The sequence below is a fragment of the Salvelinus namaycush genome, chromosome 13, assembly GCF_016432855.1.
Source record: "Salvelinus namaycush isolate Seneca chromosome 13, SaNama_1.0, whole genome shotgun sequence".
NCBI lineage: Eukaryota > Metazoa > Chordata > Actinopteri > Salmoniformes > Salmonidae > Salvelinus > Salvelinus namaycush.
In genome coordinates, this window is record NC_052319.1 from 26,327,684 (window position 1) to 26,351,898 (window position 24,215).

General features: G+C 44.8%; 2 protein-coding genes across 2 annotated transcripts in view; one reads left to right on the forward strand and one right to left on the reverse strand.

Annotated features, from left to right (window-relative positions):
- Window positions 1-276: 276 nt before the first annotated feature.
- On the reverse strand, window positions 277-3,786 carry LOC120058372 (phosducin-like protein 3). Its single transcript, XM_039006993.1, has 6 exons — window positions 3,698-3,786; window positions 2,666-2,798; window positions 2,358-2,448; window positions 1,992-2,135; window positions 1,461-1,669; window positions 277-1,290 (listed from the first exon to the last, which is right to left on the reverse strand). The coding sequence occupies exons 1-6, from the start codon at window positions 3,701-3,703 to the stop codon at window positions 1,145-1,147; spliced, it is 729 nt and encodes a 242-aa protein (XP_038862921.1). The 5' UTR covers window positions 3,704-3,786; the 3' UTR covers window positions 277-1,144.
- Window positions 3,787-5,116: 1,330 nt separating this feature from the next.
- The window catches only part of LOC120058373 (TBC1 domain family member 8-like), a 32,565-nt gene continuing 13,466 nt past the window's right edge, over window positions 5,117-24,215 (forward strand). The window contains exons 1-8 of the mRNA XM_039006994.1: window positions 5,117-5,469; window positions 7,803-7,913; window positions 8,059-8,177; window positions 8,368-8,596; window positions 8,709-8,949; window positions 18,125-18,332; window positions 18,831-19,016; window positions 19,168-19,320. Of these exons, the coding sequence (XP_038862922.1) occupies window positions 5,343-5,469; window positions 7,803-7,913; window positions 8,059-8,177; window positions 8,368-8,596; window positions 8,709-8,949; window positions 18,125-18,332; window positions 18,831-19,016; window positions 19,168-19,320 (1,374 nt within the window). The 5' untranslated portion in view covers window positions 5,117-5,342. The remainder of the gene's footprint in view (window positions 5,470-7,802; window positions 7,914-8,058; window positions 8,178-8,367; window positions 8,597-8,708; window positions 8,950-18,124; window positions 18,333-18,830; window positions 19,017-19,167; window positions 19,321-24,215) is intronic.

Here is a 24,215-nt window from a genome sequence, read left to right on the forward strand (position 1 = left end):
AAGTTTAGGAAACTGAAAAAGTTCCTTTTGAGACAATGTTATTCCCTGTCAGCAATGCAGAGGACCACAGCCTGCACACTGGGCACAGAGTTATCAAATAACATGATTTCAATGTGAACAACAAAACATTTCACCATGTCATTGGATTTAGGTTAAAAGCTTGGTGAAAGAGAACTCCCTTACGTTGATTACTTTTTGCAAATCCAATTAGTTTTCCACGTTGATTCAACCAATTTTTGCAGTGGGTGAGGCCAGTCAGTAAGGCTCAATCAAGGCATACATAAATTTATTTAAGACACACAGTATATGGAACCTCGGACCATTTAGCATCCCCAGACTGGTGTTAGGACCATTATTTTAAGGAAGACAATTCAAATGTACCAAAACTATAACTGAGGCTCTCGCTCTTCCCTGTTACACAGAAGCTCCGGGATCTCCCTGAAGGTGTGATGTAAAAATCTGACTGTGCAATAACTGGAAGGCAGACACCAGCAAGCTGCATACCCCTGAACACAAAATGGTGGACAGACAGAAGCAGCATTCTCAGCTCTCGCTGGCAATGGACTTGATATTTTTAAGAAATAAATGAAGATAAATGTGACTGCATTGCAGAATGTAAAGTGTCTTCCTGATTACCATTGGTGAACATAAATATGTTGTGATTTAAAATGAGGTGGCAATTACACATACAGGCATTAAGTACATCGCTATCAGAACAGTGAACATACACAAGAGTCAAATATAGCCAAAGCAGTCCTTCATGTGATGGTTACACAGATCACAGCGAACACTTTATTTAAAAAACTGTCAACTGTGATTACGGCATGGGTGAATGGCTACTTACATTTAATTTAACAATTAGATGTATACATTTTTATTGTCATATTATAAAATGTATATGCAAAATAAATACAATCTTCAACCAAAGGTTCTGTAGAAACCCTATTGAAGAGTCCGATCTGATTTAGAAGAATGATCACTTAACACAAGAGATCCTTTAACCGGGAAGGCATAGAACTCTGATGGAGCCTTTCTGCGGTAAGCATAGGAAGAGGTGTGCATTTTAATACATAACCACAGGAGAGAGCCATCCCCATTCAGTGACAGTGGAGCATTAGATTAATGTTATTTGGAGGTTAGGGGGCTAGTTCTCTTCTTCTGAGTCACTGTCTTTCCGTGTGGGGAGAGTGGATCGAATCGACGACATTAGCTTGTCTTCAATCTGCTTCTTGGGGTTTTCTTCCAGGTCTGTCTTGACAGCGCCAGATTCCGATAACCTCCACTCCAGCTCTGAGGATGATAGGATAATGGATAGTTTAATATCTAAAAGATTGTCACTAATAAAACAAACAAAACTGAGGGTGTTATGCTAGATTTCATATCATGTAACTAATACCATCCTAACTTAGTATAAATAAAACGTCCTTCTTGAGAGTATAGCTAAGGAGACTGTCTCTTACCTTCAACTTTGAGGTTCATGCCTCCGAAGACCAGAGGCCCGATGTACTGTGCCTTCATCTCTCCCTCGTGGTAGACAAAGATTGTGGGCAGGTTGCGGTCGGGGTAGTTGGGGATGCAGGTGGTGGAGATGGACTTGAGGAACTTGGTCTGGGGGAACTTCCTGGCCAGCTCTGATAGATGCTGGTTTATCAGGGTACACAGAGGTACTCTGGGAGGACAGAAGATTAGAACAGGACATGTTAGAGACAACAGATGTCACAATGAGTAAATTAGGTAAATCAGATATTTTGGTAGACAGGTCTATTCAGAGCAAATTAAAATGGACCACTGTAAATCAGGCGTAGGCTAAATGAAAACCTTGAATCATGATTTTCAAATAAGGTCTTGGTCATCAATGTTTTCACAATTTTCTGGTCTATCAGATCTTGTCAAAAATCAAACATCACTTTTTGAGAGCATGAATTGGTGTGCTCAACTGCTACTGCAATCCTTTGAAAGAGAGAGAGGGTAGAGAATGGCAGAAGACTCACCCCTGTTTGTAGAGATGGAGCACGACCCAGATTCCCTCTCCAGCTTTGTTCACCTCCTTGATGTAGTCCTGCCCAGATATCTCCACTACTTCACCGAAGCAATTCTTTATCTGGGTGGCTTTCCATTCTGCAAGCCTCTTCTGTCTGGTAAGAGGGAAATGCAGAGAGTCTAAAGAAAGGTAGGCTAATCAGAAAGATCAGTTTAGGGTGCTGAAAAACATCTGCCCAATGGGGCAAACAATCTCAGAACAGGGTCAACTTGCCTGATTGCTCAACTCACATGCCCCAGGCAATACGGCAGCCGTTCATTCTTATCAACCCCTGTTGTATGTACCATCTAAGTGATGCTTTAAAGAGATCACTGACCTGTACATCTCGACGGCGGCCTCGTCCTCTTCACTGAAGTCATCCTCGTTCTCATCCATCTCGTCCAGAGTCATGCTCTCATAGGTTTTCACTGGTCACAAAACACCATATGCATCGCAAGTCAAAAAAAGTACCATTTAAGTTATTAAAACAACTAACATATGTTGCTCTTAAATGTTGGCCAAGAATCAGCCTTCCTAAACCATGTCCTGTTAGTTAAGAATAACATCAAAATTTGTTTTCCCTAGATCAGTTCAGTAGAAACTTAGTCCCATAGAGGTAGCCAACTATAACTAGCCATCTCTTACCAACAGATGACTGCTCAAGAACTATCTGCTTCTCTAGAGCTTCCTCCTCAACCTCATCCTGAGTTTTCTCTTTGGGAGGAAGGACCCCCTTCTTTCTCAGGATGTCATTCCACTCGGTATCTGCATTAGGGTCCTGAGAAATAAGAGATAATGTTGGAATTTTATTGTTGAATGGCTGTTTGCCATTCTGTACTACCACAGAGTTAAAAAAAAACATCTATATAGCTAGGCTCTTTGGTATTACTGCTAGCGAACATTACCTAATGTTTAGCCATCTAGTTAGCCAACATTTAGCTCTCAAACTCTAAGCATTCTGCCTTCTCCCTAAAGTTTTTATTCATTAGCTTTGCCCCCGACTGGCTCATGTGAACTACAATCCGGACACTATTGTTTTAACTTTTAGAAACGTAAATCATCAGTGGCGATATGGCTTTCGAAACATGGCCCTTATCTTTCATCAGCGAGAAAAAAAATATTCTGATAAATTATACACTTTTACTGTAGCAGTTTTTCACAGATTCATACTGCTAGAGATGCCTCCATCAGACGAAACTACATTTCCCGAGTTAGCTTACATACAGGTGTTCGAGCACGCTAGATCACTAATTATCACAGATGGTCCGTGATCTTCCGTGATCGTAAACAAGCGCTGTAACATGGATATATCGCCATGTGGGAACAGTGACATTGTGTGTATTCATGTAACATTTAGGTTTTTAGAAAATGTATTATCGCTGATATGAAAGATAAGGTCCTTATGCATCCAAAACCGTACCGCAAGAGACGTGTGTTAGTGTTCAGATTGAGCGTTGGGGCTCTTAACAAAACGCCCCTGTACAGAAGACGCCTTCCTCCAACAATGACTTATGTAACGTTATAGTGGAACTGGGAGTCATGATCAAGGGCTAAATAACGTTATGTGCCAATCGAGGTGGCGTGCGAACAGATAATCCTATTACTCGAAACATCGGCTATGTCCTTCATAACTACGATCAGAGTTATAACTTTTTCTAGCTATCTAAGTTTACCAACCTGCATTTTTTTAACCGTTCAAACCAGACGCTGAAAACACCACTGCTCGTCCCAGACGCGGAAATAGAAGGACCTCACTCATATTTCTTCCGGAGTAAAACAAGATCTTTAATGTGACAAAACTTAAATACTTGTCAGATATCTCAAATATAGAATCATTACAAAATAATTTATTTTTCTGAGGACAAATCTATTCTATTACCTGTTTTATATGTATTATTATCATAAACCTGGCTAGGGCAAGACATTCAAGGGACAATAATAAAGGTTGCACCAATATCCGGTTTAGGTCCTGTATGTCTATATTAGGAGTGGGAACGCTGTACTACATTCCATGTGTGGCATCTGATTGAGACAACAGCTGCACCTGAAAATCACACTGCTGTGCTGTCAGTGTCTGGGTTGACCATAAATTTATGGGGGTGGCATAGAGGTCCAAAACATCTCTGAAAATTGTTGGCCTGTTTTTTGGTGTGTAGATGTGCTTCAGTATGATATCCTTATACTGTATTTGTTTATTTTCAATGTAGTTTTGATGAGTAGAGGCAAGTATAGACAACGCATTTATGAATCATATACTTAGGTACATTTTCTACTGTGCAAATATATTTTCAAATCCTTTATTATGGGTATGGTTATAAATCTTTATGTCAGTCTTGATCTTGTGACACTCAATAAGATTGCTGCTCTAAAATATGATCATTTTCTTAATTTCAGTGTTAGTCTACACCTGTTGTTTACGAAGCATGTGACAAATAACATTTGATTTGAATAGAGTATTTTATGATAGGGGCCTTTGACAACTCTGACCACGTGTGTTTATTCTAATCAAATCAAACATAGTTTAAAACAGACATCATAAAGAAATCCTGTATTTGTTGATTACATGTCAAGCATGCATGTTGCAACCTCTATTTTAACACAGAAGTAGCCTATAGGGGTGGATATATACGTCCATATAGAACATTATGTAAATTGTTATATTGTCTAGACTCTATAGGTATTTTATCATTGAAAAGCAAAGTGGCATTGATGTCATTAAATGAATATGTGGTATGATCAAATACTATGACATTTAAAACTATAATATAAAGAGAATGCAAACAAATATTCTGTCATTGTAAGCATAATGCAGCATTGATATAATAGATACTGTACATCATCTTCTGACGTATTTTTTGCACACATCAGACAGCATATGGCACATGACTAAACCCCTTTAATATGGACAAACAATGTGTTTACAATCCAATTATATTCCCAGATTTAGTTTTGTATGATGTTCAATGAATAGGCTACTACTGCATAATAACTATTCACAAAGCAAAGGGACAGTGAAATTAAACTTCCTCGCTTTCGCCGGAACTATGGGAAGGATGTTGGGAAGGAAAGGTTGGGTTAAATGCGGAAATAAGACGATGTAGGCTACAGTTGCAACCGGTGTGAGAGAAAATATGAGCACAAGACGCCTGCTATCTCGGACAGCGCTTGAGATCAGTCATGGATGATTCTGAAAATCACCTAATTTTCTCCGACGCGTGGAACTGCTGAAGAAGTGTGCATTCTATCAATAGCACAACAAAAACTACAATCGGCTTTGTTTTGTTTTCGTCCATTCTCTTTGTCAATCTCTTGTTTTGAAAGAATGTGGTTGAATCCGGAGGAAGTTTTGCTGAAAAATGCATTGAAGCTTTGGGTTACAGAAAAATCTAACGAATTCTTCCTTTTGCAGCGCAGAAGAGGGCATGGGGACACAGGGGGGAAATTTACAGGTAATACGCCCCCTCCCATCTTCATCTCACTGTCTGTCGTCTGATTTCAGCAGCTTTGGCAGCCTATATGGATACACCAGTCTACGGGATACACTTGCAACACAGTAACAAATCATTTATAAACAATGTTGCAATTTGCTATAATCGGGGCTACAATGTATCACTTTAAATAGGCTCAGGATTTTTACACAGCATTACTTGGGAAACAAGTGTTTTCTCCATATTTGGTGTCGTCAACACCTTGGAGCAATAACAGGCAACTTTTTTGCATATAGTATTTAGACATTTATTTTGTTTCAGGTCTTCCTTGATTTCTTTAAGTTCGATACAATATTTGTCTGATGATGAACTTTGATAAGGTGCCACCTGGTCTAGTTTTTATTTAATCATCATTGGGACTTTCATACATAACTGAACACATCAAGGACAGGAGGATAGAGAGTAGACATCTCATAAAAGGAACAATATAAAAATTTTCCAGCAATTGGTTATGATTTACAGTATTTGTTTGTCGCCATGGTGAAAGGTCAGATAAAGTCCTAGTTGTATTGGGGTTGGCTCTTCTTACAAAACCACACCATAGTATGTTTTGTTATATGAAGAGAATAACAATACAATATTAATTGGAAGAAGAAATCCATGATTCGATTAAGATAAAACATAAAAACATCTACAACCTCTATCATTTTGTGTCACTAGCTAAACTATCTTCTGCTTCCTATTTCACAAAGAGCACTTTGCTACAAGGGAATTTTTATTTATTTATATACATAGGGTTTATTTTCTCTCTACGTCTGAGCACACTGTACATGTCCATTGTCCACAGCCATACAAACTCAGTGAACTATATAAGCAGAACAAAATACATGATTCACAGTAGTTTAAGTTGGGATTTACAATGTAAGCGGTTTGGTGACAAATAAGTTTGTGTTGCCAGCTCGTCATGGTTCAGAGCGGCAGATGGGCAGAGCTTATAGATGTGGTGTGGTCTGGAATGGAATGGGCAGTGCTCCAGGAGAGGGTTATTTGTCAGGAGTTCAGTTTGTCTTCCGTCCCTCTCCTCTTTTGTGGCGGGCGGTTGGGCGGGAGTGAGAATGCCAAACACTAGATAGTGATCTCATACAGACTAGACTGTATCCTATTGAACGTAGTAAGCCTAATGCCTTGTCTTGCCTGCTGTGTGCTTATTACACATTTGATTGGCCAAATCATTAACAGACTGTTCTTGCTAACTTGATTTTTTATTGTAGTTGAGGGATGTAATGTGTTGCTGTTAGGACTGTTTTTAGTAGCGCTCCTTAAATGCTCCATTCTGTTGAAAATGGCAAAGAAAACCCAGAATTAAAACTAGACAAGAGGGACTAGTGTTTGGTGCCTTTGGCCTCAGTGGGAAAGCATGACCATGAATAGCAGTGGAGTTAAAGAGATACTATGATGATGAGTGTAGGCTCTGTTACCTCGGGGTATTAGTGAGCCTATCTGGTTCCATTAGGCTGATGACTGGTGGGGATGACTGGATGTGTAATTCTCCCTAAATGCTGGTTCCAGGGTTAATGTAGCCTTCGCAACGCCTAATAGGTACAAATTAGTTAGGTCTGGATGGAAATTGAAAGCTTGGGGTAGAGTAGTGCAGTTTCTCTTGAATGCCAACTGGGGTGTCACTGTCAAACATATTGGATGGGATGTTAGGGGCTCTGTTAAGTTTGTATTTTTTAGGCCATGGCTTTGGGGCTTCATATGTGGATATGGGTGGGGGGGGGGGGTCTCCAATCCAATACTATTAGCCATCGGTTCTAGTGGACCAATATAGTGACAAACAGAGAACCGCAATACTTGTGTTGAGTCTCTCAATAGCTTGTAAGCCTATGTTATGCTCTCACATAATGTGGCCATTATGAGACCGTTAGTGACCGTAAGTTGTACCAGTTTATGTCCTATCCAGTGCCAATCTTCTTCTGCTTGGCACCTCACTGTGGAATGTCTTGGTCTGTGATAGACATGGTAATGACTTTAGCCTTCTGCCGTTATGTGTAATAGGTACCTTTGTGCCCCATCTGCTTAAAGGCACAATCTGTAACCTTCCTGCTGTTCAAAAGTCATTCCACTAATGCTAACCATTGATTATGTATGTTAGAGTATATCTTATTAATGCCTTATGAGCTTAATACAACTGTCTTACCCTTTGAAAATGTGATTTCAGTTTATATGGGTTGGTATAATGTGGCCTCTCTCTCCCATATGTCAATGAGCTCATTGACATGTATGTGTTGTCAGATGGTATTTCTCAGTATTTTCTGGTCTCTTTCTGTGTCTGACTGCTCTGGTCTGTCCAGGTCTTCTGGTGGGAGCTCTGGACTCAGTACTGGACTCCAATGCCCGGGTCACACCGTTCCGTATCCTACTACAGATGCCTGGGTCACAGGTCAGCTGGACTATAGCTTGTGGTAAGCTCTGACATTTCTCTCCTTTACTTTCTATCTCTCTGATTCTCATATTTGTCTGTCTCTCTCTCTAGCTCTCTCTCTTGCTCTCTTTGTGTATCTATCTCTCTGATGGGTGTTGTATGTGTGTGTGTGTGTTGTTATACAGGTGCTGCTGTCGGAGAGATGAACAGACATTGGGACTGGCTGGTACAGAACCTACTCCACTCTCTCTCAGTGTTTGAGAACAAGGAGGATGTCGCCAGCTTCGTAAAAGGGAAAGTCAAGGTACTGCACTATTAGAATAAGACCTACTATAGACCTGTGATACACTGTACTTTGTAGGCCTACTATCGAAAATCACAGTATTCAACCTAATCTCAACTTTTGATCTCTCCTCCTGACTTTCTTTTCTATTTGTGTCTCTTGCTCTCCTTTTATTTTCTCTTTCTCTCATTTATTTCTCCTCCTCCCCCAGGGTCTGATAGCGGAGGAGGTAAGGGGGAGGCAGGCGGCTCAGGAGGAGGAGCCTGAGAAGTTCCGGGAGGCGCTGCTGAAGTTTGAGCTATGTTTCGGCTTGCCCTCCTCAGAGAAGCTGGTCACCACCTACTCCTGCTGCTGCTGGAAGGGGCGGGTCCCCCGGCAGGGCTGGCTCTACCTCAGCATCAACCACATGGCCTTCTACTCCTTCCTGTTGGGAAAGGAAGGTCAGTCCCCTTAAATGCTCTTCCTTTCATTGGCACACAGAATAGCCCCCAGTCTTACTGGTTGTGAAATGGTTGTGAACTTTGAATGGTTGACCGCTTCTCTCTCCCTCAGTGAAGTTTGTGATCCCGTGGGCGGAGGTGACGAGGCTGGAGCGGTTCTCAACGGGTCTCATGACGGACATGGTGCGTGTGATGACGCGGCGGTGCCAGCGGGACTTCTCCATGTTCCTGAGCCTGGATGAGGCGTTTGGGGTCATTGGTCAGCTGGCTGACATCGCCCTGCGACGCCTGCTGGACAGTGAAGGCCTGGAGCTGGACCGAGTCCTCCAGCAGTCCTCCAACATCACCAAGAGGTCAGGAGGCAATGCAGAAAAAGTTTAAATTGTATTGTATTGTAGTGTAAAGGAGGGCAGGGGATTTTGTGTGGTTGTATCATTCGCTTTGTTCAGATTCACATCATCTAAGAGGATTAGAACAGTTGCTTGCCTGATTAATCAGTTTGATAAACAGTAATTTAATAAGGTTCTCATTCTTATCTGTTTTGGTCAAAAGAGACCTCATCAAGCGCTTCCTGAAAACCCCTCATATCTTAACTGATTTACTTCCCTTTAGTTTCCGACCATCCTTTGTATAACCATAGCATCATAGTGCAACTAATCTTCCTTTGAGCCGAGAGGGACGTTCAGTCATGTTCTTCAGACAGACATTATATGAGGCTGATGAGCTCATAAAGACTTGTAAATACCTAGACTTTGCCCCTAGGTGTTTCAGCCATAACAGGAATACAGCGTATCGTGTTAGTCTATGGGAAAATATTTTTTTTTTTACAATGTTCCTTCCTTCCTTCCACTGCCTGTGTTTTGGGTTCCGTCTGGTCTCAGAACAGTTGTGTAGTGATTGATGGGCCGCGTTCCACTACACAGCACTGCACCATACGTTATAAATCAGTGTTTGTCTCAGTGTGACTGGAAGGCCCTTCGCCTCTATCCTGTGGGAAATTATACCTTCGCTTGGAGAGGTAGCTCATAAATACACCCCTGTTCTTCGTTTAGTCTTAGTTCTGTGTGTGTGTGTACATGTGTGCATGCATGCATGCGTGTCTAAGTTCCACCTGTAGTACATTCACCATAACATTTTCAGTTTCAGGTTTTGTGTGTAAAATGACAGCTTGCGGTGGTAAACATTGTACTTGAGCTGGGCTAGAGCATTTAGTTCTCTCTCTATGGGTGTAACAGACTGTTTAATAATTAATTTGGTAACTTCCTCACATTCAACCCTTCCCAAATGAGTGATCTTTTTGTCCCTCCCCCATCATTCAAACTAGTGACTTTATGTAAATTCCTCATCACAATACCATAACAGGAAGTGAAAAATTACCTGATCTACATTGCAGTGACCAAAATAGTCTGCCTTTATCTAATTGTCTGTGGGTACATGTGGATTATTTCAAGAGCAACTCTTTTTAACCTCATATTCATTATCTCCAGCACCAAAACAGTGTCTACATTACTTCTTCTAATTTTTCTCTTGCACAGGCTTGAGGTACACTCACTGAACTCTAGCCACACACTCACACATACTACACTGACACTCCAACACACACACATACAGTAGTGTAAAGTACTTACGTAAAAATACTTTAAAGTACTACTTAAGTCTTTTTGGGGGTATCTGTACTCTACTATTTATATTTTTGACTACTTTTACTTCACTACATTCCTTAAGAAAATATTGTACTTTTTACTCCATACATTTTCCTTGACACCCGAAAGTACTCGTTAAATTTTGAATGCTTAGCAGGTGTAATGAATCCTCAGGTAGAAAAAGGTGTAGATTCACGCGCAGATGTTTATTAAGCCTTCGCAGAAGTCAGGAATCGTGGTCACAGGCAATGGTCAAACACAGGTAGGCAGTCAAAAACAAACAATACCTCACAACCATACAAACAGAAAGAACTGAACTAAATAGGGAGCTGGTGAAATCAATGACCAAAAATGAAAGACAGGGCTATGTTCCAGAACACAAAGAAACAGGGCTACGTTCAAGAACACAAAGAAAAATAACACAAGGTTGACTAAGAAAAGAAAATCAGAACCTTACAGCAGGACAGGAAAATTGTGAAATTCAAGCACTTATCAACCGAACATCCCTGGTCATCTCTACTGCCTATGGTCTGGTGGACTCACTAAACACACATGCTTCGTTTTTAAATTATGTCTGAATGTTGAAGTGTGCCCGTGGCTTTCCGTAAATTTTAAAAAAAACAAGAAAATAGTGTAATCAGGTTTTTTTAACATCAGGAATTTTTAATTATTTATACTTTTACTTTTGATACTTAAGTATATTTTAAAACAAATACTTTTAGACTCATACTCAAGAATAATTTTGCTTTTACTTTTACTTGAGTCATTTTCTATTAATGTCAGGATTTCAAAAGTGGTGAGTGAAGGAGTCAGGCGCAGAGAGCAGGGTAGTTCAAAAAGGACGTGGATTTAATATTCCAAAATACCAGAGAGACGGTCACGCCACACACACAAGGGCGCGTAAAGTCCCAGTCCAAACAAACAGGACTAAACTGAATAGGAACAGACACCACAAGAATAAACGAAACACCACAAACAGAAAAACAAGCCCGCACAAAAGTCGGCGGGCCAACTGGGTTTAAATAGCCCACAATCAAACCTAAACACGAAACAGGTGCAACAAATTAGACACAACTAAATGAAACAGAAAAGGGGATCGGTGGCAGCTAGTAGGCCGGCGACGACGACCGCCGAGCGCCGCCCAAACGGGAAGAGGCACCATCTTCGGCGGGATTCGTGACAGTACCCCCCCCCCCCCCCCTGACGCGCGGCTCCTGCAGCGCGCCGACCCCGGCCTCGAGGGCGACCCGGAGGGCGAGGAGCAGGGCGATCCGGGTGGAGGCGGTGAAAGTCCCTCATGAGGGAAGGATCCAAAATGTCCCCCACCGGTACCCAGCACCTCTCCTCCGGACCGTACCCCTCCCAGTCCACGAGGTACTGCAGGCCCCTCACCCGGCGTCTCGAGTCCAGAATAGCTCGTGCCGGGGACCCCTCGATGCACACCTCGTTTATCCTCCTCAGGACTTTAAATGGCCCCACACACTGCGGCCCCAGCTTCCGGCAGGGCAGGCGGAGGGGCAGGTTTCGGGCCGAGAGCCAGACCCTGTCCCCTGGTGCGAACACAGGGGCCTCACTGCGGTGGCGGTCAGCGCTCTTCTTCTGCCGTCCACCGGCCTGCTGAAGAGAGTCCTGGACTGCCCGCCAGGTCTCCCTAGAGCGCTGTACCCACTCCTCCACCGCAGGAGCTTCGGTCTGACTCTGATGCCACGGAGCCAGGACCGGCTGGTAGCCCAGCACGCATTGGAATGGCGATATGTTCGTGGAGGAGTGACGGAGTGAGTTCTGCGCCAACTCCGCCCATGGGACGTACCTCGCCCATTCTCCTGGCCGGTCCTGGCAATACGACCTCAGAAACCTACCCACTTCCTGGTTCACTCTTTCCACCTGCCCATTACTCTCGGGGTGATAACCAGAGGTCAGGCTGACCGAGACCCCCAGACGCTCCATAAACGCCCTCCAAACACGGGACGTGAACTGGGGACCTCGATCAGATACGATATCCTCCGGCACCCCGTAGTGCCGGAAGACGTGGGTAAATAGAGCCTCCGCAGTCTGTAGGGCCGTAGGGAGACCAGGCAATGGGAGGAGACGGCAGGACTTAGAGAACTGATCCACAACGACCAGAATGGCGGTGTTCCCCTGAGATGGGGGAAGATCAGTAAGAAAGTCCACCGATAGATGAGACCAGGGCCGTTGTGGAACCGGGAGGGGCTGTAACTTCCCTCCGGGCAGGTGCCTAGGAGCCTTACTCTGCGCGCACACCGAACAGGAGGAGACATAAAGCCTCATGTCCTTAGCTAAGGTGGGCCACCAGTATTTACCCCTAAGACCACGCACCGTCCTCGCAATCCCCGGATGACCTGAAGAAGGTAGTGTGTGAGCCCACCGAATCAATTGATCACGGACACCAAGCGGCACGTACTTGAGGCCGGTCGGACACTGTGAGGGCGCAGGTTCCAACCACAACGCCCGCTCGATGTCCGCGTCCACCTCCCATACCACCGGAGCCACCAGCCTAGAAGCTGGAAGGATGGGAGTTGGATCGATGGACCAGTCCTCAGTGTCATAGAGACGGGACAGCGCGTCAGCCTTAGTGTTAAGAGACCCTGGTCGATAAGAGATGGTAAATCTAAATCGGGTAAAGAACATGGCCCACCTAGCCTGACGCGGATTCAGTCTCCTCGCCGCCCGGATATACTCCAGATTGCGGTGGTCAGTCCAGATGAGGAAAGGGTGTTTAGCCCCCTCAAGCCAGTGTCTCCACAACTTCAGGGCTTTTACCATAGCTAGCAACTCCCGGTCCCCCACATCATAGTTCCGCTCCGCCGGATCCAGCTTCTTAGAAAAGAAAGCGCAGGGGCGGAGCTTCGGTGGCGTGCCCGAGCGCTGTGACAGCACGGCTCCAACCCCAGCCTCGGACGCATCCACCTCCACTATGAATGCTAACGTAGGGTCCGGATGCGCCAACACGGGCGCGTCAGTAAACAGCGCCTTCAGCTGGCTGAAAGCTCCATCTGCCTCGGCCGACCACCGTAAACGCACCGGCCCCCCCTTCAGCAGTGAGGTAATAGGCGCCGCCACTTGGCCAAAACCCCGGATAAACCTCCGGTAGTAATTGGCAAACCCCAAAAACCGCTGCACCTCCTTTACCGTGGTCGGAGTCGGCCAATTACGCACGGCGTTAACGCGGTCACACTCCATCACCACCCCCGAGGTGGAAATGCGATAACCCAGGAAGGAAACGGCTCGTTTGGAGAACACACATTTCTCAGCCTTGACGTATAGGTCATGCTCCAGCAGTCGCCCAAGTACCTTGCGCACCAGGGAGACATACGCGGCGCGTGTGGCAGAATAGATCAAGATGTCATCAATGTATACCACCACACCCTGCCCGTGCAGGTCCCTGAGAATCTCATCGACAAAGGATTGAAAGACGGCTGGAGCATTCTTTAACCCATACGGCATGACGAGGTACTCATAGTGGCCTGATGTGGTACTAAACGCTGTTTTCCACTCGTCTCCCTCCCGAATACGCACCAGATTATACGCGCTCCTGAGATCCTGTTTTGTGAAAAAACGCGCTCCGTGGAATGATTCCACCGCCGTAGCGATGAGAGGTAGCGGATAACTAAATCCCACTGTGATCGAATTTAGACCTCGATAATCAATGCACGGACGCAGTCCTCCCTCCTTTTTCTTCACAAAAAAGAACCTCGAGGAGACAGGTGACATGGAGGGCCGAATGAACCCCTGTCTCAGAGTTTCCGTGACATATGTCTCCATAGCCAACGTCTCCTCCTGAGACAGTGGGTACACGTGACTCCTGGGAAGTGCAGCGTTCTCCTGGAGGTTTATCACGCAATCCCCCCGTCGATGGGGTGGTAATTTGGTCGCCTTTTTTTTTTACAAAAAGCGATCGCCAAATCGGCATATTCTGGGGGGATGAGCACAGTGGAAACCTGGTCTGGACTCTCCACCGACGTGGCACGGATGGAAACTCCTATACACCTACCTGAACACTCCTCTGACCACCCCTGAAGAGCCCCCTGTCTCCAGGAAATGAGGGGATTGTGACTAGCCAACCAGGGAATCCCCAACACCACTGGAAACGCAGGTGAATCAATAAGGTAGAAACTGATCCGCTCCCTATGATTCCCCTGCATTACCATGTCCAGCGGTATCGTGGCCTCCCTGACCAGCCCTGACCCTAACGGTCGGCTATCTAAGGAGTGCACGGGGAAAGGTGGGTCTATCTGGACCAACGGAATACCCAACTTACGGGCGAGTCCGCGATCCGGTCCCCCTAGATGCAGCTCCTCCCAACTCCATCGGAGTTGGAGCGGGAGGGCTGGGAGGTGGAACTGACAGGACCCCCTCTGAACGCCCGCGGGCAGCTAGCACGTTGTCCAGTCGGATCGACCTGTCTATAAGCTCGTCGAGGGAGAGTGTAGTGTCCCGACAAGCTAGCTCCCGGCGGACGTCCTCCCGAAGGCTGCATCGGTAGTGGTCCATCAGGGCCCCGTCATTCCACCCCGCACCAGCAGCCAAGGTCAATTAAGGTATTTTTACTTTTACTCAAGTATGACAGTTGGGTACATTTTCCACCACTGCAGATATACATTCACAATCCTTCACACTCTTCACATATGCTGCTGCTACTCTCTGTTTATTATCTATGCAGTCACTTTATCCCTACCTACATGTACACTACTGGTCAAAAGTTTTAGAACACCTACTCATTCAAGGGTTTTCTTTATTTGTACTATTTTCTACGTTGTAGAATAATAGTGAAGACATCAAAACTATGAAATAACACATGGAATCATGTAGTAACCAAAAAAAGTGTTAAACAAATCAAAATATATTTTATATTTGAGATTCTTCAAATAGCCACCCTTTGCCTTGATGACAGCTTTGCACACTCTTGGCATTCTCTCAACCAGCTTAATGAGGTAGTCACCTGGAATGCAATTCAATTAACAGGTGTGCCTTCTTAAAAGTTAATTTGTGGAATTTCTTTCCATCTTAATGCATTTGAGCCAATCAGTTGTGTTGTGACAAGGTAGGGGTGGTATACAGAAGACAGCCCTATTTGGTGAAATACCAAGTCCATATTATGGCAAGAACAGCTCAAATAAGCAAAGAGAAACGACAGTCCATCATAACTTTCAGACATGAAGGTCATTCAATATGGAACATTTCAAGAACTTTGAAAGTTTCTTCAAGTGCAGTCACAAAAACCAAGCGCTATGATGAAACTGGCTCTCATGAGGACCGCCACAGGAATGGAAGACCCAGAGTTACCTCTGCTGCAGAGGATAAGTTCATTAGAGTTACACACCTCAGAAATTGCAGCCCAAATAAATGCTTCACAGAGTTCAAGTAACAGACACATCTCAACATCAACTGTTCACAGGAGACTGTGTGAATCAGGCCTTCATGGTCGAATTGCTACAAAGAAACCACTACTAATGGACACCAATAGGAAGAAGGGACTTGCTTGGGCCAAGAAACACGACCAATGGACATTAGACCGGTGGAAATTTGTCCTTTGGTCTGGAGTCCAAATTGGAGATTTTTGGTTCCAACTGCCGTGTCTTTGTGAGACGCGGTGTGGGTGAACGGATGATCTCTGCATGTATATTTCCCACCGTAAAGCATGAATGAGGAGGTGTTATGGTGTGGGGGTGCTTTACTGGTGACACTCTGTGAATTATTTAGAATTCAAGGCACACTTAATCACTGTGGCTACCACAGCATTCTGCAGCGATACGTCATCCCATCTGGTTTGGGCTTAGTAGGACTATCATTTGTTTTTCAACAGGGCAATGACCCAACACACCTCCAGGCGGTGTAAGGGCTATTTTACCAAGAAGGAGAGTGATGGAGTGCTGCATCAGATGACCTGGCCTCCACAATCCCCCAACCTCAACCAAATTGAGATGGTTTGGGATGAGTCTGACCACAGAGTGAAGGAAAAGCAGCCAACAAGAGCTCAGCATATGTGGGAACTTCTTCAAGACTGTAGGAAAAGGATTCCAGGTGAAGCTGATTGAGAGAATGCCAAGAGTGTGCAAAGCTGTCATAAATGCAATGGGTGGCTACTTTGAAGAATCTCAAATGTAAAATATATTTAGATTTGTTAAAAAAAAATATTATCAGGTATGAAGGTAAGACCCAGATGCAGACCACGTCGAATAAACATATTTCAACAGGGGCAGGCGATAGACAGGTCAAGGCAGGCAGGGTTCAGTAAACCAGATGTGGGTCAACAGTACCGGACGGCAGGCAGGCTCAGGGTCAGGGTAAGGCAGAGGTCGGTGATCCAGAGGGGGCCAAAGGGACAGGTTGGCATGCAGTCTCAGGTTCAGGGGCAGGCAGAGTGGTCAGGTAGGCGGGCTCAGAGTCAGGACAGGCAAGGGTCAAAACCAGGAGGGTGAGAAAAGCAGACTGGAAAAAGCAAGACAAACTGGCAACAGACAAACAGAGAACACAGGTATAAATACACAGGGGATAATGGGGAAGATGGGCGACACCTGGAGGGGGGTGGAGACAATCACAAAGACAGTTGAAACAGATCATAGTTTGATGTCTTCACTATTATTATGCAATGTAGAAAATAGTAAAAATAAAGAACAATCCTTGTGTGAGTAGGTGTTCTAAAACTTTTGACCGGTAGTGTACATATTACCTCAATTACCGCGACTACCCCATACCCCTGCACATTGACTCAGTACTGGTACCCCTTGTAAATAGCCTCGTTATTGTTAATTTATTGTGTTACTATTTTTAATTTAGTTTAATTAGTAAATTATTATTTTATTTATTTTTTGTCCACCTATTTCTCCCCAATTTCGTGATATCCAATTGCGATCTTGTCTCATTGCTGCAACTTTTGAATGGGCTTGGGAGCGACAAAGGTTGAGTCATGCATCCACCGAAACATGACTCTCTAAACTGCTCTCCTTAATACCCGCCCACTTAACCTGGAAGCCAGCTGCACCAATGTGTCGGAGGAAACACAATTCAACTGACGATCGAAATCAGCCTGCAGGCTCCCGGCCCGCCACAAGGCGTCACTAGAACACGATGAGCCAAGTAAAGCCCCCCCTGGCCAAACCCTCCCCTAACCTGGATGACGCTGGGCCAATTGTGCGCCGCCCTATGGGACCTCCGGTCACGGCCGGATGTGACACAGCCTGGGGTCGAACCTGGATCTGTAGTGATGCCTCAAGCACTGCAATGCAATGCCTTAGACCGCTGCGCCACTCGGGAGGCTCCAATTGGTAAGGTGCTGTTGTATTCGGCGCATGTGACAAATAAGATTTGATTTGAAAACGCGTTTCAATGATCATTGGTTAAAAAGATAAGAACAAAAGGTCCTAAAAAAACAGGGTAGGATTAAAAGTAAAGAAACTGTGATTTTCAAAACCTGCAATGAGTTTCTAGCCATAGGGAGGGTATTTTCTTGCTCCCCACGTCACCGTGAATCTCATAGTGTTTGAAAATCAATGTTTTTTAAATGTTTAAACTTTTGATGATGTCATTGAGTAGAAGTAAATGTAGAAATACTCCATTTCCACATATGTAGACACTTGTATGGTGCTGGAGATAATGAAAATGAGATTGAAAATTGGTGGAATTACCATTCAAGTGTTCCTGACTCTCTCTGTCAGAAATGTCTGGGTCACTAAAGGCAACAAGGCCATGAGGATTCACCCACAATCTCTCATTTACGCTCTCCCTCTCTCTATCATGGAGGTTGAATTCCTAGCTGTCACTCATTTGCAACAGAACGTTTCACTGTTTGTGTCACACTGTATCTCTTTCCCCCCTGCCAGCTAAGTATTTATTTCTGAGTGTCCCTCTAACTCTTCCCCCTCAGGGTTCTGGAGGAGCAGGCGTTAAGGACGTATGTCCTGGCTCTATTTCGGCTACCGCGGGGCGAACGTCTTCAGGAGGTGGCGCTGTGTTCAGTGTGGACGCCCCATGCCCGCTGTCACACGACAGGAACACTCTTCACCACCGACAGCTACCTATGCTTCGCCAGCCGAGAGGAGGGCCACTGCAGCCTGCTTATCCCTCTCTCAGAGGTACCCATAGTACCATATTGCAGTGCCTCCCTATTTGATTTATAGAAAGGTCTCACACAAAAATCCCTCACAAGTTCCCCTAGCCTAGCTCTTAAGGTTAATCCAGCCTTCCCAGAGGAGAGCCTTTATCAGTGTACTGCAGTGTATTTTGTGCTAGAGGTGGTGTATTTTGGAGGGGTGGTGTATTTTGGCTACATACTATGTTGACTCTGCTTCTCTGCTGGTTAAAGTGTAACGCAGGTGGAATGTGGCTACTGCTGTTTACACAGTGTTGTTGGAAGTGTTAGAGTTTACACCTTTAGCTTTACCATGGTTATCTACATTATATACCAGTCAGTCATACATTAAGCTATATATAGATGTATGTATAGCTCTGCTATACATAAAAGTTATTCATAGTTTATTACTGTGTTATTACTGTTTTATAAGTAAATAGCGCTACAGTTATTTCTTTGGCTGTTCACCTCTGACCCCTGTCTCCTCCTGTTTTATTGTCAGGTGATCTCCATAGAGAAGGCGGAGAGCACCAGCCTGCTGCCCAACCCAGTGATCGTCAGCGTGAGGAGTAAGAAAGCCTTCCAGCTGATCGAGCTGCAGGACAGAGACAGCCTGGTGGACAGCCTGACATCACGCCTCAGAGCCCTGCAGTGGAAACACTCCATGTTCCGCAGCAGGAAATCTCTGGTATGCTACAGCAACACTACTAACTGCTAAATGTCTGTTGTCAATTATACACATAATCTCATGGTGATGCCCAACAGGCCTAGTCCACAAAGCAGAATTACTGTATATTAATTGTGTATATTTGACTAATTCTGGTGTTTGGCTGCTCCAGACCTCCTCGTCTCCCTACTACACCTTCTGCTATGACACCATGTACTGTGACGGGGAGGATATCGAGGAGAGACCACTACGTCAAACAGTGAACACAGAGGCTCTGATGGCATGCTACCATCACTCTCAACCTGACCCCAACAACAGCACGGCTGTGAGTATGGAAACTGGCGCACCATAGGCTGTAGCCCTGATATGAATAGGGCCTTTATTATTATGGTGTTTAGATAGCAGATACCATAATAATGGTGGCTGCAGCCATATCAGGACTACATTGGCCAATGAGTTTTCAGTCTAGGCTTGATGTTTAGCATTGTGAATTAAGACTGGTTTAAGGTTTAGCTTGGTTTCCAGTTTCTAGTTGAAGTAGGGTGATTCTTGAATTCCGGTGGTAAATGCTGTCCCTCGATTTTGGCACCATGTAAAAACACTTTAAAATTACAAAAACATTACAAATAAATGTAATATTTTTATTTGACTGTTATTTAATAAGAGCATATGTAAGTCCTTTTTACTGCAAAACATTTATTTGTATGCATTGTAAAAACTACTGGGGGCTAGCAAATTGGCTTGTCCCACTGGTGATATGTAGAGAGAGGTATAGTGACATGTTTTGGGGATTTAGAGATATCTATCTACTATTTTGAATCCTAGACAGTGAACAGAAGTATTTCATATATTGTATAGATCAACAAAAACAAATAAGGCTATTAAAATACCCTTTTTTTACCAGTATAATGTGTGTCACTCAGTTTTATGTCATTGGTGTTACCGCCTTATTTACTGCTGCTCTTTAAATAATTAAAGAACAGCAGTAAATAACAATAGCTGGGCTATATATAGGGAGTACCGGTACAGAGTCAATGTGTCCATGTGTGGGGGCACCGGTGTCGAGGTAATATGTACAGTCGTGGTCAAAAGTTTTGAGAATGACACAAATATTAATTTTCACAAAGTTGGCTGCTTCAGTGTCATTAGATATTTTTGTCAGATGTTACTATGGTATACTGAAGTATAATTACAAGCATTTCATACGTGTCAAAGCCTTTTATTTACAATTACATGAAGTTGATGCAAAGAGTCAATATTTCCAGTGTTGACCCTTCTTTTTCAAGACCTCTACAATCCGCCCTGGCATGCTGTCAATTAACTTCTGGGCCACATCCTGACTGATGGCAGCCCATTCTTGCATAATCAATGCTTGGAGTTTGTCAGAATTTGTGGGTTTTTGTTTGTCCACCTGCCTCTTGAGGATTGACCACAAGTTCTCGATGGGATTAAGGTCTGGGGAGTTTCCGGGCCATGGACCCAAAATATCAATGTTTTGTTCCCAGAGCAACTTAGTTATCACTTTTGCCTTATGGCAAGGTGCTCCATCATGCTGGAAAAGGCATTGTTCGTCACCAAACTGTTCCTGGATGGTTGGGAGAAGTTGCTCTCGGAGGATGTGTTGGTACCACTCCCTTGGATGAGAAGCAACCCCACACATGAATGGTCTCAGGATGCTTTACTGTTGGCATGACACAGGACTGATGGTAGCGCTCACCTTGTCTTCTCCGGACAAGCTTTTTTCCGGATGCCCCAAACAATCAGAAAGGGGATTCATCAGAGAAATGACTTTACCCCAGTCCTCAGCAGTCCAATCCCTATACCTTTTGTAGAATATCAGTCTATCCCTGATGTTTTTCCTGGGGAGAAGTGGCTTCTTTGCTGCCCTTCTTGACACCAGGCCATCCTCCAAAAGTCTTCGCCTCACTGTGCGTGCAGATGCACTCACACCTGCCTGCTACCATTCCTGAGCAAGCTCTGTACTGGTGGTGCCCTGATCCCGCAGCTGAATCAACTTTAGGAGACGGTCCTGGCGCTTGCTGGACTTTCTTGGGCGCCCTGAAGCCTTCTTCACAACAATTGAACCGCTCTCCTTGAAGTCCTTGATGATCCGATAAATGGTTGATTTAGGTGTAATCTTACTGGCAGCAATATCCTTGCCTGTGAAGCCCTTTTTGTGCAAAGGAATGATGACGGCACGTGTTTCCTTGCAAGTAACCATGTTTGACAGAGGAAGAACAATGATTCCAAGCACCACCCTCCTTTTGAAGCTTCCAGTCTGTTATTCGAACTCAATCAGCATGACAGAGTGATCTCCAGCCTTGTCCTCGTCAACACTCACACCTGTGTAAACGAGAGAATCACTGACATGATGTCAGCTGGTCCTTTTGTGGCAGGGCTGAAATGCAGTGGAAATGTTTTTTGGGGATTCAGTTCATTTGCATGGCAAAGAGGGACTTTGCAATTAATTGCAATTCATCTGATCACTCTTCATAACATTCTGGAGTATATGCAAATTGGCATCATACAAACTGAGGCAGCAGACTTTTTGAAAATTAATATTTGTGTCATTCTCAAAACTTTTGGCCACAACTGTACATGAGCGAAATGCTTGTGCTTCTAGTTCCGACAATGCAGTAATAACCAACGAGTAATCTAACCTAACAATTCCACTTATACACACAAGTGTAAAGGGATAAAGAATATGTACATAAAGATATATGAATGAGTGATGGTACAGAACGGCATAGGCAAGATGCAGTAGATGGTATAGAGTACAGTATATACATATGAGATGAGTAATGTAGGGTATATAAACATAAAGTGGCATAGTTCAAGTGGCTAGTGATACATGTATTACATAAAGATGGCAAGATGCAGTAGATGATATAGAGTACAGTATATACATATACATATGAGATGAGTAATGTAGGGTATGTAAACATTATATTAAGTGGCATTGTTTAAAGTGGCTAGTGATACATTTTTACATACATTTCCATCAATTCCCATTATTAAAGTGGCTGGAGTTGAGTCAGTATGTTGGCAGCGGCCACTAAATGTTAGTGGTGGCTGTTTAACAGTCTGATGGCCTTGAGATAGAAGCTGTTTTTCAGTCTCTCGGTCCCTGCTTTGATACACCTGTACTGACCTCGCCCTCTGGATGATAGCGGGGTGAACAGGCAGTGGCTCGGGTGGTTGTTGTCCTTGATGATCTTTATGGCCTTCCTGTGACATCGGGTGGTGTAGGTGTCCTGGAGGGCAGGTAGTTTGCCCCCGGTGATGCGTTGTGCAGACCTCACTACCCTCTGGAGAGCCTTACGGTTGTGGGCAGAGCAGTTGCCGTACCAGGCGGTGATACAGCCCGACAGGATGCTCTCGATTGTGCATCTGTAGAAGTTTGTGAGTGCTTTTGGTGACAAGCCGAATTTCTTCAGCCTCCTGAGGTTGAAGAGGCGCTGCTGCGCCTTCTTCACAACGCTGTCTGTGTGGGTGGACCAATTCAGTTTGTCCGTGATGTGTACACCAAGGAACTTAAAACTTACTACCCTCTCCACTACTGTCCCGTCGATGTGGATAGGGGGGTGCTCCCTCTGCTGTTTCCTGAAGTCCACAATCATCTCCTTTGTTTTGTTGACGTTGAGTGTGAGGTTATTTTCCTGACACCACACTCCGAGGGCCCTCACCTCCTCCCTGTAGGCCGTCTCGTCGTTGTTGGTAATCAAGCCTACCACTGTAGTGTCGTCCGCAAACTTGATGATTGAGTTGGAGGCGTGCATGGCCACGCAGTCGTGGGTGAACAGGGAGTACAGGAGAGGGCTCAGAACGCACCCTTGTGGGGCCCCAGTGTTGAGGATCAGCGGGGTGGAGATGTTGTTACCTACCCTCACCACCTGGGGCCGGCCCGTCAGGAAGTCCAGTACCCAGTTGCACAGAGCGGGGTCGAGACCCAGGGTCTCGAGCTTGATGACGAGTTTGGAGGGTACTATGGTGTTAAATGCTGAGCTGTAGTCGATGAACAGCATTCTCACATAGGTATTCCTCTTGTCCAGATGGGTTAGGGCAGTGTGCAGTGTGGTTGCGATTGCGTCGTCTGTGGACCTATTGGGTCGGTAAGCGAATTGGAGTGGGTCTAGGGTGTCAGGTAGGGTGGAGGTGATATGGTCCTTGACTAGTCTCTCAAAGCACTTCATGATGACGGAAGTGAGTGCTACGGGGCGGTAGTCGTTTAGCTCAGTTACCTTAGCTTTCTTGGGAACAGGAACAATGGTGGCCCTCTTGAAGCATGTGGGAACAGCAGACTGGGATAAGGATTGATTGAATATGTCCGTAAACACACCAGCCAGCTGGTCTGCGCATGCTCTGAGGACGCGGCTGGGAATGCCGTCTGGGCCTGCAGCCTTGCGAGGGTTAACACGTTTAAATGTTTTACTCACCTCGGCTGCAGTGAAGGCAGGTTTTGGTAGCGGGCCGTGTCAGTGGCACTGTATTGTCCTCAAAGCGAGCAAAAAAGTTATTTAGTCTGTCTGGGAGCAAGACATCCTGATCCGCGACGGGGCTGGTTTTCTTTTTGTAATCCGTGATTGACTGTAGACCCTGCCACATACCTCTTGTGTCTGAGCTGTTGAATTGCGACTCTACTTTGTCTCTATACTGGCACTTAGCTTGTTTGATTGCCTTGCGGAGGGAATAGCTACACTGTTTGTATTCGGTCATGTTTCCGGTCACCTTGCCCTGGTTAAAAGCAGTGGTTCGCGCTTTCAGTTTCACGCGAATGCTGCCATCAATCAATGGTTTCTGGTTTGGGAATGTTTTAATCGTTGCTGTGGGTATTATGTCGCCGATGCACTTTCTAATGAACTCGCTCACCGAATCAGCGTATTCGTCAATGTTGTTGTTGGACGCAATGCGGAACATATCCCAATCCATGTGATCGAAGCAGTCTTGAAGCGTGGAGTGAGATTGGTCGGACCAGCGTTGAACAGACCTGAGCACTGGAGCTTCTTGTTTTAGTTTCTGTTTGTAGGCTGGAAGCAACAAAATGGAGTCGTGGTCAGCTTTTCCGAAAGGAGGGCGGGGGAGGGCCTTATATGCGTCGCGGAAGTTAGAATAACAATGATCTAGGGTTTTACCAGCCCTGGTAGCACAATCGATATGCTGATAGAATTTAGGGAGTTTTGTTTTCAGATTAGCCTTGTTAAAATCCCCAGCTACGATGAA